The sequence below is a fragment of the Misgurnus anguillicaudatus genome, chromosome 24 (genome assembly GCF_027580225.2).
Source record: "Misgurnus anguillicaudatus chromosome 24, ASM2758022v2, whole genome shotgun sequence".
NCBI lineage: Eukaryota > Metazoa > Chordata > Actinopteri > Cypriniformes > Cobitidae > Misgurnus > Misgurnus anguillicaudatus.
In genome coordinates this window covers 18,878,227-18,897,250 of record NC_073360.2, presented here as the reverse complement: position 1 = coordinate 18,897,250, position 19,024 = coordinate 18,878,227, and the positions used below count along the sequence as shown (strand labels likewise).

The 19,024-nt window shown below is 38.0% G+C and overlaps 1 protein-coding gene across 6 annotated transcripts in view; it reads left to right on the top strand.

Moving 5' to 3' along the window:
* LOC129437958 (alpha-2-macroglobulin-like) overlaps nt 1-19,024 on the top strand; it is a 68,051-nt gene that overhangs the window by 35,664 nt on the left and 13,363 nt on the right. The window contains exons 14-34 of one of the 6 annotated variants that reach the window (XM_055196381.2): nt 1,454-1,603; nt 1,698-1,817; nt 1,979-2,036; nt 2,341-2,434; nt 2,650-2,875; nt 2,951-3,080; nt 3,159-3,280; nt 3,410-3,461; nt 3,587-3,670; nt 4,098-4,274; nt 4,366-4,441; nt 4,522-4,678; nt 4,746-4,820; nt 4,902-5,064; nt 5,147-5,340; nt 5,428-5,640; nt 5,771-5,892; nt 6,291-6,372; nt 9,984-10,049; nt 10,157-10,262; nt 10,467-10,622. In XM_055196381.2, the coding sequence (XP_055052356.2) occupies nt 1,454-1,603; nt 1,698-1,817; nt 1,979-2,036; nt 2,341-2,434; nt 2,650-2,875; nt 2,951-3,080; nt 3,159-3,280; nt 3,410-3,461; nt 3,587-3,670; nt 4,098-4,274; nt 4,366-4,441; nt 4,522-4,678; nt 4,746-4,820; nt 4,902-5,064; nt 5,147-5,340; nt 5,428-5,640; nt 5,771-5,892; nt 6,291-6,372; nt 9,984-10,049; nt 10,157-10,262; nt 10,467-10,507 (2,508 nt within the window). In that variant the 3' untranslated portion in view covers nt 10,508-10,622. Of the gene's footprint in view, nt 1-1,453; nt 1,604-1,697; nt 1,818-1,978; nt 2,037-2,340; nt 2,435-2,649; nt 2,876-2,950; nt 3,081-3,158; nt 3,281-3,409; nt 3,462-3,586; nt 3,671-4,097; nt 4,275-4,365; nt 4,442-4,521; nt 4,679-4,745; nt 4,821-4,901; nt 5,065-5,146; nt 5,341-5,427; nt 5,641-5,770; nt 5,893-6,290; nt 6,373-9,983; nt 10,050-10,156; nt 10,263-10,466; nt 10,623-19,024 lie in introns of those variants that run through there. The other 5 variants (XM_073862551.1, XM_073862550.1, XM_073862547.1 and 2 more) reach the window with 5 other exon arrangements.

Sequence of the window (19,024 nt, the reverse complement as noted above, 5' to 3'; positions counted from 1 at the left end):
GATCGTAACAGTAACCGCTTCACTATTTTGTATCGTTCACAACAGTGGTTCTCCAACTTTTTCACCATGCGGCCCCCTTGTGTACGCACGGTGCATTCCTTCGCGCCCCCCCCCAAGAAAGTTTATGACAAAAAACAGTTCTCAAAGCTAACATTTCAATTATTCAAAACATTAAATGATAAAAAGTAGTGTTGTTGGTTAGAAGCCTTATTTTTTTAGGCTAAATTACACAGAATTTATGATAAATTATTGTATTTTATAAAATGTCATAAAACTGGGGCCCACCTGGCACCATCTCCTGGCCCCCAGTTGAGAACCACTGGTTTACAATATCATTCCACCACTGATCAGAAAGGCACTTGAGCTGTACGGCCGCTCTATCTGTGACTGTAGAAAGTGTCCAACAGAGCGTCATATCAGCCTGATTCCCTTCAAAGGTCTTGGTGTGTAAACTTTGGAGGGAGTTGCGGTCATTGTGTCTTATAGCATGGCCGATTAAAATACACTTTACCTGTAGCATCTGTTTGCAAGCGTCCCCTTCCTTGAAAGGGCGCACACTGTTTGGAAGGAACCCAGCTAGTACAGGCATTTGGGCCCTGGTAAAAACGCTGGATCACAATACATCAGGGATTCGGGACGCTTGCTGACTTATTTCTGGTGATGTGAATAATACAACACATGACGACACCACTGATATTTATAAACATTACACAGAAATGACGTCTCTCTGAGGATTTTTTAAACTTAATTAGTCTGTTACATAGTACTGGTATTGACAAGAACAAAGTCCAGTAAAAAGACAGTTCTATAGTACCGCTTTAAGATTAAATAGAAAATCAGTTTCATATATAGTAGTGTAATTTAACTTTTACGTCCACCAAATATAGCACAGACTAAATATGCATAAAAGAAACAAATAATAGATTCATGAGACCAAAGACTGTTTGATTAACCCAAAATTTAAAAAATAATCATTTTTGACCATCAGAAACAGATAGCCAGCGTCAAATAGGAATGTCCAAAACACGGCATAGCCTATGCAAACATTGACACCCGATGATCGCGCTGAAACTCTAAGCAAATGTTTAAATAGGTGCTATCTTTACTAATTGATTGCACATTTGAATGTTATACATATATATTATTGCCTGAACAAATGTTGTGTTGTGACCCAGAAACAGTAATATTGAGAAAGGCTATTACATCTATTGAGTTGTGACATTGAAAACAAACGGCAAAAAGGTTACCTGTCATTCTGAGTGCATGGAGGAAGAAAGTAGTTCCTCACAAAAGTGGCTTTTAAAAAAACTCTGTTATTGTTTATTAAACTTGTGCCATCAAACTGTAGTATAAAAGTAATATTTGTGTTCAGGGCTGTGATTATTGAAAATATGTGATATGATGAATCCTATTTTTTACTGTATGATCTTCATATTGTGTTGTTGTCTCTCAGGTGTCTCTTCAGTTTTCTCCTGCTACAGCAGTTCCAGGTGAAGCAAACACAATACAGCTGTCAGCTCAGCCTGGTTCACTGTGTGCTCTCAGTGCTGTAGATAAAAGTGTTCACATCTTGGAACCAGGAAAACGTCTGGATGTTGATAAGGTCTCACTCAATCTCATTCATATTCACTGTAGATAGATGTAAAATATTCTTTATAAGGAAGACTAATGAGCTATTATGATTCATCCTATTACAGATTTTTCACTTTTTGCCAGTGCGTTCAGTGTCAGAATATCCACACCAGACTGAAGATGAGCAACCATGTTTCCATTTCAGACCCCGTCAAGGTGTAGGAATAGCCTATGAATCCTTAAAGGTAACAAAGTGGGATGATGATTTTCTTTTCTGCATAATATTAAATAGTTTTTTATACATACAGGCATACATTAAATGAAATTATATTTAATACTAGGTAGTGATTATTAAAGATATGCAAAATGTTATAATTCATTTGCTTTATTTTTTGCTGTTTGACAGAAAGTGGGATTAAAAATGGCAACAAATTTGGCTGTACATCCGTGTTACAATCGAAGAAGTAAATATTTGTTTTTATTGTAATATATGTACATGTTAATAAATAAGTTCTTCAATAAAAATGTAACAAGAAAAGCCTGATTTAAAAAAAAGAAATTGAATGTACCAGTTTTAAACATTTACATGAATGTGACAGCATTTTTATCATATTGCAAGCACATTTATGGGAAAAAATGAAGAAAAAATTGAATGGCTGCTACAACCCCTTTTTGCAGTTCTTTGGTGATACTGTAGGCTATATCAAAGTCTATCATATTAGGTTATGATGCAGACTTCTTTTTAAAAATTCTCTCTTCTCCTTTCAGTAGTGTTAAACTCTCTTCGGCCTGGACAAGGTCCTCATGTAACAGTACGGAGCGTCTTTCCAGAAACATGGATTTGGCAACTTTCTGAAGTTGGGTTAGTGAAGCTGCCTTACAGTGGCAATTATTGTGTCTGTCGGCATAGTGATTTATTAGTTATTTATTATAAAATAATTATAAAGTTAATGTCATGTTTGAACTGTGTCATAACATTTGGATATTTGTTTAAATTAAAACTGTATGCATATGAAAGTTATATTGCAAAAATTACCTATATGGCAAAGTTCAAATATTTTAGTAATTCCACCACAGGGACTCTGGATCAACACAGTTTCCTGTCAAGGTTCCTGACACCATCACCACCTGGGAGACGGATGCTTTCTGTCTGTCCTCCAAAGGTTTGGGTTTGGCTCCTCCTGCTCAGCTGACAGTTTTCCAGCCCTTCTTCCTGGAGCTTTCTCTGCCTTACTCCATCATCCGTGGGGAGATCTTTGAACTGAAGGCCACCGTCTTCAACTATCTGTCCAAATGTATCATGGTGAGATTTCTGTGAACATCTTCTCATATTTCTGTCATATCAAATCTGAAGTAATCCTTCATCTTTCATGGACAGGTTAAAGTAACTCCAGCTCCATCTTCAGACTTCACTCTTAAAGCCTCCTCTGATGATGACCAGTATTCATCCTGTCTGTGTGCTAATGGAAGAAAAACCTTTAAATGGATTCTCACTCCTTCTGTTCTTGGTCAGTTGGTTTAATCTGAATCAGTGTCTTGTGTTTTTGTAAGTCAGTCGAGATGATCATGAGTTGTTTGTTTTGTAGGAGTGTTGAATATAACAGTGAGTGCAGAGGCAGAGCAGTCACAGACTGTGTGTGACAATGAGATTGTGAGCGTGCCAGAGAGAGGACGCATTGACATAGTTACTCGAAGTCTCCTTGTACAGGCTGAGCTCAACGCCAACAGATCTCACACATAACACAGATGTTTCTTATACAGTATGTCATCCTGATATTGCTTTTATTACTATGATATGATTTTAATCATAAATCTGTTGTATCATTTTCTGCTGTAGGCTGAAGGGACTGAAAAGACAGAGACTCACAGCTGGTTACTGTGTCCAAAGGGTTTGTTAACGTTTAATGCTTGTGATAAAAGTTGAAATATAAAAACTGTTGTGATAGACTCATCTTTATAATGTACAATCATAATGTGCTGATCATTGACACGTTTTCATTTTTCTGTTTCACAGGTAACAGTCTTTCAGAAGAGCTGGATCTGACGCTTCCTAAAGATGTGATAGAGGGATCAGCAAGATCTTCAGTTTCAGTCATTGGTAACATTTACTGTAGATACACAAACAGAGATATGCAGTTACATTTGTGTCATTAATTGTAGTTCTTAACGTAGTTTCGAGAGGAGCCTAAACATTCAGGTCTGTCAATCATCATTAGGGGCGTATATAAGGCAGCCTTCCGGCCTCCGGGTCCAGCTGCAGTTTTTCCGGCATCCCTCCTCCTCCCATTCACCTCCTTCACTGCTCTCTTTCTTCCTCTGTGCATTTCTGTTGCAAGTGGGGGTTGAACTTGGGGCTCGAGCCCCGGCCTCAGGTTCGCTCTCTCTGAAAGTTCAGAGCTCAGTTGTAGAGCTCCCTTCGAGGACAGCAAGCCAAGTTTGTTTACCATTAATCATTAAGATCTGAATGCTCAGGCGAACTATTGAAATGTAAATTAAAATGTAAATTTGCTACATTTCTGTTGTAGGAGACATATTGGGTCGTGCACTGCAGAATCTTCATGGATTATTACGAATGCCGTACGGCTGTGGAGAACAAAACATTGCTATTCTGTCTCCCAATATTTACATTTTACAGTATCTGGAAAACACAAAGCAACTCACTTCGGCCATCAGAGAGAGAGCCACAGGCTTCCTGAAGAGTGGTAAGAAAAAACAAATCATGGATTTAATTCATGCTTGCATTAAAAAGAGAAAATCACTGTTTCACTGTTCAATCACTGTCAAACTAAACAGGATATCAGAGACAGCTGAACTACAGACATAGAAGTGGTGGATACAGTACATTCGGCCGTGGTGAAGAGAATACATGGTGAATATTTCATTTTAATTTTCTCTAAAATATATTAGAGTGATCAAAAACTGATAAATCTCCAATTTCCAAACCTCCAGGTTGACATCTTTTGTCCTGAGGTCTTTTGGCAAAGCACAGAAGTACATATTCATTGATCCAAATGTTATTCAAAGTGCAAAGGATTGGTTAATAAGTAGGCGCAGTACAGATGGTTGTTTTATTCAACAAGGAAGTTTGTTCCACAACAGAATGAAGGTACGTGATTGAAGATTTTCATTTTAAATTTAAGTATGTCGCATTATTTTCTTCTGTGTCTCTACAGGGTGGAGTTAATGATAATATAACCATGACTGCTTACATCACTGCATCATTACTTGAACTGGAAACTCCAGTCACAGTAAGTACATCAACAGAGATCATAGTATAAACTATTAGATGAATGACACTCACATCTGCTGTATATCTGTTTGTGTTTCAGGATCCTGTGGTCGCTCAAGGTTTGTCCTGTTTGAGGTCCATCATTGGGAATCTTAAAAACACTTACAGCACTGCACTGCTTGCCTACACTTTCAGTCTGGCGAATGACACGGACACCAGACAGCAGCTTTTAAAGGAACTGGAAAATCTTGCCATTTCAGAAGGTAAAGACATTCATGTATACTTAAATGTCAACAATATCTGTTGTTTTATCTGTTGTTTATTCACATCACTTTGGTCCTAAAGGGTCTCAGCTTCATTGGTCTCAGTCAGGATCTGTTGATGATTCTGGTTCTCTGTCAGTGGAGATCAGCTCATATGTTCTGCTAGCTGTTCTCACATCAGATTCAGTCACTACAGTTGAGTTGGGTTATGCTAACAGGATCGTCAGCTGGCTTGTCAAGCAGCAGAACGCCTATGGAGGATTCTCATCTACACAGGTTAATCATATTAATAAGCATTTATGTTTGTTTATATTACCCATGATGCATTTCCATGTTGTAATAATGATGTTGTGATGTTATCAGGACACAGTTGTGGCTCTTCAGGCTTTGTCTTTGTACGCCACTAAAGTTTTCAGCTCTGATGGTTTCAGTACAGTGACGGTTCAGTCAGCAGGAGACTCTCATAACTTTGATGTGAATCAGGACAACAAGTTACTGTATCAGGAGAAGAAACTGACCAATGTTCCTGGCAAATACAGTATTGAAGTGAAAGGCTCGAGCTGTGTGTCTGTGCAGGTCAGAAACTCCTGGTACATCTTAACATTAATAAAAACACTTGGCATATCTCTGTGGTTTAACAAACTGTATGTGTAATGATTTATGAATTAGTTTGTGTTTGTATTTATTCTTTCTTTCTTTCTCTCAGATGGCTCTGTTTTACAACATTCCCACTCCCACTGAAGATAAAACATTGACCGTTGAAGCTACGCTTGAGGCTGATTGCAAGAAATCATTTGCACAACCAAAAAATTTGAACTTCACAGTCAAGTATGAACACATCTGAGTAACAATAGACATGATTATGGCTTTAGTTTGACACATCTGAATAGCTAATTTCTCTTACAAATTATTGCAAAATGAGCTTAAACTGGTCTGTATTTGACCTACAAATATTTCATTATTAATACCCAAATATCTTTTTCATAACAGCAAACAAACCATATGAAGTGAAATTACATATTTCTATTGTTACACCTATAAAAATATAATTCTATAGTGAAATTTGATGACAGAAACATAATGAGTGATAGAAACTCTGATGTGAAATCTGATGTGTTAGTTTTACTAATTTCAAATTGCACACTTTTTCCTACTTAAATTGTATTTTTTGTTATTATATAAGGTATTCAAGAAACCAACCTTAAGTTATTTATTTATTTTTGCAGATATAATGGTCCACAGGAAACTACTAACATGGTCATTGTGGATATTAAGCTCTTATCAGGATTCACAGCTGACACATCATTGGTGGGTTGAGTTTATAAAGTGATGAATCACAAACTTGTTTTTTAGGTCTGGTGTCTGCATTTTCATAGTTAAGAACAATAACACAATAACTTTAGAAAGTCTTGACAATAACTTGAATTACTTTAATAAATTTCAGTAACACTTTTACGACCCGCAAAGTACCGTGTAATTAAACCAAATTTACAGCGTACCTATTTGTAACAACAGAGTACCTCCACAGTACGTACTTGTAGGTATAAGGGAACAATATTTTAAGTTTGGGGTAATAAGGGGGTTTGAATTATAAATGATTTATTCTCTAAGAATTTCATAACTACAGGGTACCTATTGTAATATTACATGGTATGTATGACTTACGTCTATGGGTAATATGGTCTATTGATTTTTTTTTTGTAATTTTTTTCATATTTGCTACTTACCTGATGAAAGTGTATTGTATAGCCCACAGTTGATGTCTGCAAGCCACGTCGGCAAATAAAATATAACAGCACAATAAAAATAATAGCAACTTGTACCTCTTTGATCTGTATATGTATACAGGAGTTACCAGGTAACTCCTATATTTGCGGACTGTAAATTAAAGTGGGGCTTATTCCCCGCTTGTTCTGTGTATGTACCAGGTAACGTCTCAGTTACGGATGTAACCCTCGTTCCCTGAAGGAGGGAATGGAGACGTCACGTCGTGACCGACGAATTGGGGAACTCGCTTAGAGGGACCAATCTGCTTTGATAACTACTAAAACGCCAATGAACTTGGCATTGAGATATTTGCATAATGCTGGCGCCGCCCCGCCATGTGCGTATATAAGCAGCAGGTGCAAATATGGAAATTAGCTTCTTTTCGTTGAGAAAGCCGGAAGAATGTGATCGGCCGACAGCAGGGAGCAGCACCTGTGGCGACAGGACGTGACGTCTCTGTTCCCTCCTTCAGGGAACGAGGGTTACATCCGTAACCAAGACGTTCCCTTTCAGTCGGTCACTACGACGTCACATCGGGACCGACGAATTGGGAATCCCTACCAAAACGCCACTAGGAGCTGACCTCTTCCAGTGTCTGCAAAAAACCCTCCGAATCCACTTAAGGAGATGGAGAAATAGGATTAAGGCAGAAGGCCGGGCACTAGATGTTCCTTTAACCCCACAGAAGTGCCAGTGACTGGGAAGCGCCCTACCTGAGCGGGATAGCAACGCTGCAGAAGCCACCGCTCCTCTTAAGGGCTAATGGTGGATGAAAGAATATTTAGTTGATAAAGGACAGCCGTGGCTGTGTAAGCAAAGCAGTGCTCTGCTAAGGGAAACGTGGGCTGGTATGTAGGGATGTAACGATTCAATCACGATTCAATCGCGGTCCTCATTAAATCTGAAATCGATTCTGAATCGCAAGGCTGCGATTCTTTGTTTTATGCACAGCTTGTGCCTGTATTACGGCATTTGGTCAGTAAGAAGTCCTTATCAATCTAAAATCATTGAGTCGGAGTCGTTTATAACGTGCATTTAAAAAAGCAACACTCGTTAAACAAAATCATTCAAAATATTCTTTATTATCATGAAAATACCTGAAACAATTTGAAGAACAGAGTATAAATATTCATGTGTAGACATTTCCTGGAATAGCGTTTGTAATGCTACTTCTTGTGTGGCACAAAGGGAGTTTCTGCACGGGAGCGCCCTCTGGCGTTTTTCATTGCCGGGATTTCACAGTAATTAATTCAAATTCATTCATTGAGAAAACGCGCATTTGCACGATGAATCGTTACACCCCTACTGGTAGGATTAACCCCACGGAAAATACTCACAAAGGAACCCCACTTAGGGGACGCAATGTGGAGCCCAAGCCAGACACGTAGGTTCACAAGGATACAGCTAGTGAGAGGCTGACAGCCAATGCTCCGCAACATAGGCTGCCAAGGCAGCGGAGGAAGAACAATTCAAACCATTACGCATTTTTGTTCTGATGGCCTTCCATACTGACACTGCTATGGAGCATCAGTCGAGTCTGCTCTCCGTGCTCCCCCTGGTGAGGAAAGAACACGAGAGGATATAGGCTCGATACGAACACTGTAAAATCTAATGAACGTATTAGGTGTCGCCCAACCAGCAGCTCTGCAGATGTCTGTTAGCGAGGAACCACGAGCGAGACCCAAGATGAGGCAACACTCCGTGTGGAGTGCGCTCTCAAATTAAATGGGCAAGGAATACCCTGCAGATTATAAGCCAGGGCGATAGTATCAACTATCCAATGAGACATCCTCTGCTTAGTGACAGCTTTCCCTTTCTGCTGACCACCATAACAGACAAAGAGCTGGTCTGAGGTCCTGAGGCTTTGCGTGCGATCCACATAGAGTCACAGTGTGCGTACGGGGCACAACAAAGCCATGGTTGGGTCTGCATCCTCCGGGGGCAGCACTTGCAAGCTCACCACCTGATCTCTGAAGGGAGTGGTGGGAACTTTGAACTTTGGAGGCAGCTGCCGCACGGCGCCCTCAGCGAGGAGCAGACGGGGCAGCAGGCGCTGGGGGGCGAGATGCAGGTCGCTTGCACTGGGGCATGATCTGAGTGATCGCTTCCGTCTGCTTCTGGGCGGTGGAGAACTGCTGGGCGAAGGACTCCACCGACTCACCGAAGAGACCGGTCTGGGACACTGGAGCATCTAAGAACTTGTTCTTCTCTGCATCCGACATGTCCGTTAGACATATGGAAGGTGGCGTTCTTGGATTACAAGCGTGGACATGGCACGACCAATCGCCTGCGCTGTCACCTTCGTTGCACAGAGAGCCAGATCAGTGGCAGCCCGGAGCTTCGAGAGGACAGGCGACTCGTGTCCTCCCTTGTATAACCCTTATCGGCTTCACCGGTGAGGGAGGTGAGGGGGGAGGTCTGAAACGGCCGCAATCTGGTTGAAAACAGCGACTTCCAAGTTCTAGTCAGCTCCTCGTTCACCTCGGGGAAGAAAGGCACTGGAGGAGAGGGCTGGGAAGCCTGGGCAGCTCCGAAGTACCAATCATCCAGATGGGACGGTTCGGGCTGAGGGGGGTTAACCCACTCTAACCCTACGGTCTCCGCCACTCAAGATAGCACGGCCACCATCTCAGGATCGAACTCCGGCGTGGCAACCCGACCAGAGGGAGGAAGGACGTCGGGATCTACTTCAGAGGGAGGGGGCCCACCCTCGGATGTTGCGGATGCTGTGGACCCGGAGGGAGGCATAACAGATTCTACAGATATCGCAGAACACGACGCTGCAGTTTCCATTGGAACCTCTACTGGCTGTGGACGAGGATACAACATTCAGTAGTCAATATGAAAAATTCACAATAAAATCATAAAAAAATTAATACATAATTTCCCCATAGACTTGACTAAGTCATACATACCATGTAATATTATAATAGGTACCCTGTAGTTATAAAATAATTTGAGTATAAATAATTTATAATTCTTCATATTCTTACCCCCTTATTACCCCAAACTTAACATATTGTTCCCTTATACATAAAAGTACGTACTGTAGAGGTACCCTGTTGTTACAAATAGGTACGCTGTAAATTCGGTTTATTTACGTGGTACTTTGCGGGTTGTAAAATAAAGTGTTATCTAAATTTCCCTCACAGACGTTTGCACCACTTGTGGAGCGGGTGGATACTAAAGACGATCATGTCCTTGTATATTTGAAAGAGGTGACAGAATGGCACATTCGTATTTTGTAATTATTAATATAATTTATCCATAAATGTTGTAATGTCAATGACTGAGAGTTTGTTTTTTTCTGTTGATCCTCCTGCAGGTTCCAAAAAATCTCCCTATGAATTATGAGATACAATTAAAACAGATTCTTCCAGTCAAGAACCTCAAGCCAGCTGTGATCAAAGTCTATGATTACTACCAAACAAGTAAGATTAGATATACCTGTTTCTTATGTATTAACTTGAACCCCTACTTTTGAGAAAAAATTATCATAGCCAAACTAATAACATGATCCATTGCTCACTGACACACAGCATTTAATTCTTTTGAAAGTTTACTTTACAGGTATTTATATATGATTTTTTGTTTATACTGTAGATTATCTGTGATACATTTTCTGTTTTCTTCAGGTGATCAGTCAGAGACCGAGTACTCCTTCCCATGTGAATAATGCAGCTCATTGCCCCTTGGATGAAGTTCAAGTTGAATCTAAAATGTTATTTTATGTGTCCAGTTTGTTTGTTCTTTATTCTAAGAAAAAAATAAAGTGTTACTACATGAAAGTATATGAACGAATTGGACAAAAACTTATATAGCTAAGTCCAGTCAACAAAATAATATTTGTTAGCTGAATGATTATGCTTTTTTCATTCAGTGAACACAAAATAATGAATTGACGCCCTTCAACAAAGAAATCTTACTCAATTTTAAAGTTAGATTTTTTACAGTGTATTTTGACACAAACATAAGGACATTCGCCATGATAATGCCAATAAACATATTTGCAGTTGTCCTAGCTTAGTTAAGAAGTCATAAGTTTACGTGGATACTCACGTGCAAAATAATTCCATGTTTTCGCGTGTTCAGTGCAGTTATTTTCACATAATTTATCGCTGATTGGATGAGTAATCTACTGTAAACTAATATTACATTTTTAGCATTGTGTTATTGTATTATCATAACATGTGGCGTACACAGCCGGTATTAAACAATCATCTTTAAACAACAAGATAAGGTTTATTAGCAATGATGCATTTCAGATGTTGTAATTGTACAGATAGATAAATTATTTACAGGTGATATTTACAGTTGCATAGTTTATGGTATTTACAGATGTACAGTATGCTGTGCTATAAACAATATACAGTTATGACAGGTGTGGAAGTTATGAGTGCTTTAATTGTTTAGGTTTAATATAGCCTGAGGAAAAAACAGTTGTTGTGTCTGGCCAAAGTTCCGTGGGATAGTCACAGAATTTTTTGTTCATTTTTTCGTGGCATTCTCACGGATCTCCACATTTTTCCTGTCAAGCCAGACAACAGGAGCCTTTTTTCTGAAAGATGCTTTACTAACAACATAGTGAAAAGCTGGCATGTCAGAGTCAGTCTGAGGAAAGCTACATTTCCATCTTCTTTAATGATCAAGGGCATTTTACCAAATCCAGTCAAATCTACAAAAAAACAGTCTAATCTCATTAAGTTGACCTTTTAAATAAAAATGCAAAGGGATTGTTAACATACAAGTACTAAGTCTCTTTTATAAAAAATCTCACTGTTGCAGCGAGGGGTGTCTCAAAAAAATCCTACACTTTTTAATATGATTATAAACTGCTTTGCATGCCAGATAAAGGTGTTTGCTCACCTCTGGAGTAATTCATAATTCATTAAAATTATTTTCACATCTTTTAAATAATGGTAGCATTGGGTATATTGGAGTCTATATATGTAGCTGTGTATTGCTGTATATTGATTTTTTATTATAGTATCTGTTTACACGTGTCTAATATTACAAATTGTTGGTTAAATTCCCAAATTTACTTAAACAAGGTAATTTAGCATACGTTGTCAAACTGAATAGTCTGCATAGTTGAATGATTAATCAGATGGTCAATACAGATGTTTTTGAAGGACCTCCTATAGCATAAGAGTCCCAGGCACAGTCCAAATTCTGGAGGATCGATCATCATTCTGTCATGATGGCTCTTACTGCTGGTTGTTTTTGGAAAGGACTCCTGCTGCTCTCTTTTCTCTTCATTTCTATAAATGGACAATCAGAGCCGTAAGTCACTTTTAATGATCACTGTGTTTGTTTTTATTCCATAGTTGTTCTGTTTTATTGCTGCCTGTCACATTTTTGAATGCATGACAATAAATACATATCTGAGACTACTGCAGACAAACCGACTGTGATGGTTTGCATTAAAATTTCTATAATCTCTATAATTTATTACATATTTTCTCTATAATTATATCTATACACTCAAATGCACATGACAGAATATGATATTAAATGTATCATCTCTCGACAGCTCTTTCATGGTGACATTTCCTGCATTGATCCAGTCAGGATCTGAAGCTAAACTGTGTGCAAGTCTCCTAAAGCCCAATGAAAGTCTTGTAATGACCGTTCATCTAGTGAATGATGACCAGATCACATTATTACTGCAGGAGAAAACAGATGAAGAGTTTCATCGCTGCTTCAACTTCAAGGTTTGACATCAAAACGATGTGCATGATAATAAACAAGATCATAATGTATGTTTGCTGCATTATCATCTTATTTCATTATTGTAAATGATGTGTTTGTGATTATTTCTCATCAGGCTCCATTGGTGGAAGGAGAATCAGTGCAGAAAATAAAGGCTGAAATTAAAGGGGAGTCTTTCAAGATGACTGAAGAGAGAAAAGTTATGTTTAGACATTACAATCCTTTGACCTTCATCCAGACTGATAAACCCATCTATAATCCAGGACAAACAGGTGAGATGTTTCAAAGGTTAAAACTAGTAGATTGACACAGCAGAGCAGTTGTTTGTTGTGTTTGTACAGCAGTTCAATATTGGCAGGTCAAATTTCAAATAAATAGAGTGGGAGTTTAAAAAAATCAACAGTGGCGGCTGGTGCAAAAAAAATGGGGGGTCGCATACAAACTTGAAATTAAAGTTTTACTGTAGTAATGCAGGTCTGTATATCATTACTGTTTAGCTAAAATGCTGAAAATGTTAGCCAACTAAATCATGAAATAAATGTATGAATGTGTAAAGAGTATACAGTACTCAACGCAGTTTAGTTTTACAGTACTTTTGTTTTGGAGATTGATCGCATGCTCTTACATTAAGCTTCAGTTAACGCAATCTCACACACACACACACACACACACACACACACACACACACACACACACACACACACACACACACACACACACACACACACACACAAAGTAAAGTTGCCTAAATACAGACCAGTACATTGCACCAACTCACGCAAAATACCGGATTATCTGAGCATCATGTCCGCACAAAGGCAGCTCAAATGCAGCACAAAATTTCGGCCAGTATATCACGCAGACTTATAAACAGCAAACAGGGAGTAATAAAAAACATTTGACTTACATAGCATCCAGCTAACGTTAGCCAACTGTCCTGGAAAAGCGTGTAAACTCGACCATGATAATTTCCTGCTGCACAATCTGGTCCAAGCTCCTTAATCCTTTATTTATTCTTCAACTGATTTGGTAAGCATAAAATCATATTTCCTTTATCTCAAGATATTTCACTTGCTTTCACTGATCAGTACTGTATCTAGCAGTTTCATGGCAATCTGCAACGCGGTTATGAAACTCTGAAAACGATCCAATCACATGAGGTCAAAGACATAAAAATCAACATTGATTGGCTTACAACATAAGTGGGAGAGTTTGGGGCGCACAGTCCTGTGCCCCAGGGCGGATCCGAAACCAGCCATTTAGAGCTCAGCCTCAGGTCACATGTTTTTACCCTTTTTCCTGACCTACATAGAGTCTCATTAGGGGTGCGTCCCAGACACACAAACATGACACACACACACAACGAACTCAGTTTTGAATAAATAATAACATGACTAACAGTGAAATAGTACATCTAAACTATTTTATTTGGTATTAATTTGCATTATATATTTAACTTTTTGTAACATGTTAAAGTAGCTTTCTTCTCTGGCCAACTTTGGGGGGTGGCCCCCAGCGCCCCCTAGTGACCAGCCGCCACTGAAAATCAAATGTCCCCAACTAGAGTCCTCATATTGAATCTTGGCCATTTCCATTAGTGAATATTGGGACGTATCATATTTGACAAAACTTTTTGGCAATTTGCAGTTGGTATAGAATGAACTAACATACAGTATTGAGCTTCACACTGTATCCTAAATTACAAATGATAAAAGCTGGGCAGTGGTCTGGTGGTTAGAGAGTCGGGCCTGAAGGTTCCCAGATTATTTCCCAAGACTACCAGGCCAAATGCCCCTCCCCTGGTGCTGTATTGCTAGCTGCACACTGCTCTGGGTGTGTGTGTGTTTATACTCACTGGGATGGTTTAAATGAAGAAGTCACAAGGTATGAGTTACTATGCATTGTCCATTAGATGATCAAAAATGCCAAATGTATAAACCTGTGATAGTGGTGAGTCTGAGATTGTGTAGAGATATGTGTCTGTTCTTTGTTTTGGGGAAGCTTGCTGTCACATTCAAACATTTATGTAGCCTATTCTGTGAAATTAATGCCATTTTAGAGAAAATCAAGAAACTTGTATTTAATCTTAATGGCCAAAAATCCATAAATAAATAATTTAAAACCTTTATAATGATGTAACAGTTCTTTGGTCATAACCAGTAACTATGCATATGAGAAAGACAACATTTATCACAATAAAACATGTTTTTACTTCATTTATACCTTTTTTTCCAGTATATTTCAGAGTTGTTACCACGGATACAAATTTTGTACCCCTTGAACAACAGGTTTGAGATTTTGTTCTTTTACTTTTTAATTTTGTGAAGTAGCTTGTTTATATAATTTTACTCATTTAAAAACAGATTTTGTGCAATAGTTTTGAATAATTTGACATTTACAAGCGATTTAATTATCATTTGCTCTTTTGTTTACAGTACAGTACAGTGGTGCTTGAGGTAAGAATACAAAACCTCCTGTACAGTCATTCACGACAGACACAACTCAACCCTGTGAAAAGACTTAAAAGAGGTGTTGGCATATACTTTCGATAGGCTACATCGAAGAGTTTACCTACTGCCCTATTTTTAGCAAACAGAATAATTCACCAAAACTTCATATTTTGTATTTGCAAAACTGTTAAAACTGTTAGAGATTTATTCAGTAATAGTAAAGATTATGTAACTGTCTATAACCTCTGTGTTTTGTCTTTGGTATTAAACAGGACAGTCAAAATAACAGGATCGGTCAATGGACCAATATTTCCTCAACAAGATGGATATTGCAGCGTTCTTATGACTTAAACCCTGAAGCGCTTGAGGGAACGTACACACTGATTGCTTACATTGGTGAAAGACTGATAACATCTTATTTTCAGGTGAAAAAATATGGTAAGTCATAGCCACAAACAATGTGCAATTGCTTTCTTGAGACAAAGTTTATAAATAGTCATAATAATCAGACTTCATTTAATTTTTGCCCTCTCAGTTTTGCCGAAGTTTGAAGTTATTATAAAAGCACCAGATAGTGTGAGTGTGGCTGATGAGAAAATGACTATTGAAGTTTGTGGAAAGTGAGTTTCACATAATATTTATATTTCACCTAATATTTCTGAAATTGTATTCTTTAATCTATCATTCACTTTTCATTCACATGCACTTTTTCACAGATACACTTATGGGCAGCCTGTCCCTGGAAAATCGTGGATAAAAGTTTGCCGTCCTTCAGATTACCTTCAGATTAATGAAGACATCATAATCTGTTTCACTGAAACCGCTGAGGTTTGTGAGTATGCAGTACAAGAAGAGGCATGTGATCTGTATTTAGTAGTTACTTTATTCTGTTTGTGTCTTTCATTAACATTAGATAAAGGAGACGGGCTGTGCTGTTCATTCTTTTAATGCATCGGCCTTCAGCAACATTACAATAAACAATCAACTGCACCATTATCTTAATGTTGATGTGAAAGTAACAGAAGAAGGAACAGGTGAGCTGTGACTGTAGAGATGAATTCACGCTTTTACAATGTACTGATCATCTTCATTTTTATTGTTGAAATAAATTGTGTTAAAAAGTAATTGAAATGTAAGATACACAGTAACCATCTGTATTTAACAGAGACCACCATGACAAAATCAAAAACTGTATCCTTCACTTATGAAATTGGACGTTTGGCAATTACAGACCTACCAACGACATATAAACACGGATCAGTCATAAAAGGAAAAATCAAGGTTACAGATTTCAAAGGAACACCAATTCCAAACAAAGACGTTTATCTCTTTACGGAGATTGACTGGTCCCCAAATCTGCTCTTTAATCTCACTACAGATGACAATGGACTGGCAGCATTTTCACTTAATACATCTAGTCTGCCTGAAAGTGATCTTAATCTGATGGTATGATAGTTTGTGCTAATCCAGTTTTCTGTTGTTTAAATTATTGACATGGATTTGATGGTTGTAATTTCTTGTTCATTGTTGTCCAGGCAAGCGTATATCCAGGATTTTATTCAAATACCTATGGCAAGCCTTACTTCCCTTCAGATCAAAAAGGAGTTTCAGTTTTCCAGCCCGCCACCCCATATACCCCATCATTTAGTGAACTGACTATAGACAATCTTAAGGAACCCTTAAAGTGTGATGCTGAGTTTACAGTAACCATTAAGTATCATTTCATTGGAGAAGCCATTGATAACTTCAACACTGACATTGTCTATATGGTGAGTATCAATACTACATGTTCATTATCAGTGTAGAGTTTCATAGAGATCTGTTTGACTGTATTAAGTGGTCAGTTTGTTAACAGTGTGTTGTGTGTTTGTTTCAGGTCTTGTCCAGAGGTGTGATAGTTCATCATGGATATGAGAAGGTTGAAGTGAAGACTTCTAATGGAGCAGCGAATGGCACAGTGTCATTCAAACTGTCTGTTACAGGAGATCTGACTCCAGTAGTGCAGATACTTGCATACTGTGTTCTGCCCAGTGACAATGTAGTTGCTGCGAATAAAAACTTCAACACTGAAAAGTGTTTCAATAACAAGGTGTGAAACAATGTAGCAACTCTAAGCGAATTTCAAAATATAACTTACAATTTCCCATAATTATTTTTACTGCTTTGAATGTATATATATATATATATATATATATATATATATATATATATATATATATATATATATATATATATATATATATATATTTATATATTTATACAACAGTTCTTCCTGGTTCTCGAATCTGATTGGCTAAGAGGCGTGCAATATTCTACTGATAACGGCACAGTAACCGCTTCACCTTTCGTATCATTCCGCCACCTAGTGAATTGAGGTCCTCTAAACAGGTTCATCTCTGAATGAAAAAACTGCAGACACACACAACCGCGCTGTTTTGAATCACTCTCCATGTGTCTCATTAGTTCACTAGCTCATAAATCAGTCTGTGAATCCCCAATCGGAAGTTATTATTCCGTCAAAGATCAGCGCTCTTGGATGTTACATTAAAGTTAATGGGAGTAATGTAATTGTACCGAATCTCACTAAGCAAACGTTCAAACAGGCGCTATCTTTACTAATCGACTGCAGATTTAAATATAATACATATTCTCGACTGAACTAATCTTAAAACTACACTTTGTGACCAAGAAATTGTAATATTTAAAAACTGTGAATCCGTCCATTGAGTTAATATGAGATTCAAAGCAGCCGAAAGTGTTACCTGTCATTCTGGCCGCCCTCAAATCCGTGGCGGAAGAAGTAGTTCTCAAACAAAGAGGCTTTTAAAATTACTCCGTTGATGTTTTCTAGTTTTTGTTTTTCAAACGTGTGCCGTCTAACTGTTGTATAACAGTTCGACGGCACGTGCCTCTGGCCTAATCACAGCCGTGATGATATAGAGCTATATCACACTCCTACTCGAGCGATATTGCTTAAATATATTCAAGAGTGAAATGATGAATCCTATTCTTTAATGTGTGATCTTCATGTTGTGTTGTTGTTTCAGGTGTCTCTTCAGTTTTCTCCTGCTACAGCAGTTCCAGGTGAAGCAAACACAATACAGCTGTCAGCTCAGCCTGGTTCACTGTGTGCTCTCAGTGCTGTAGATAAAAGTGTTCACATCTTGGAACCAGAAAAACGTCTGGATGTTGATATGGTCTCACTCAATCTCATTCATACTCAATTTATAGATACCTAGATGTAAAATATTATTTATTTTAAAAGTATAAAATTATTATAAAAATGTAAAATACCTGTTATGAGTGATTATAAGGAAGACTAATGAGCGATTATGATTCATCCTATTACAGATTTTTAACCTTTTGCCAGTGCGTTCAGTGTCAGAATATCCATACCAGACTGAAGATGAGCAACCATGTTTGCATGTTAGACCCCGTCGAGCTGTGGAAATAGATCACGCCTATGAATCCTTAAAGGTAACAAAGTTGATGATGATTTTCTATTCTGCATAATATTAAATTGTTTTTTACATGCAGGCATACATTAAATGAAATGATATATAAAACTAGGTAGTGATTATTAAAGATAGGCATAATGTAACTATTAATTTGCTTTATTTTTTGATGTTTGGCAGAAAGTTGGATTAAAAATGGCAACAAATTTGGCTGTGAGAGAACCTCGATGTCTAACATACAAGGGCATGACTTTTCACAGACACAATCCAATAGGTAAATATTTGTTTTTATTGTTATATATGTACATGTTAATTTTTTATTGAAAAATTAATTTATTAACAATTCTTTAAAAGAAAAGCCTGATTTAAAAAAAAGAAGTTGAATGTACCACTTTAAAGGAATAGTCTACTCATTTTCAGTGTTAAAACAGGTTATTACCTTAACTAAGAATTGTTGATACATCCCTCTATCATCTGTGTGTGTGCACGTAAGCGCTGGAGCGCGCTGCTACGCTACGATAGCATTTAGCTTAGCCCCATTCATTCAATGCTGCCATTTAGAGATAAAGTTAGAAG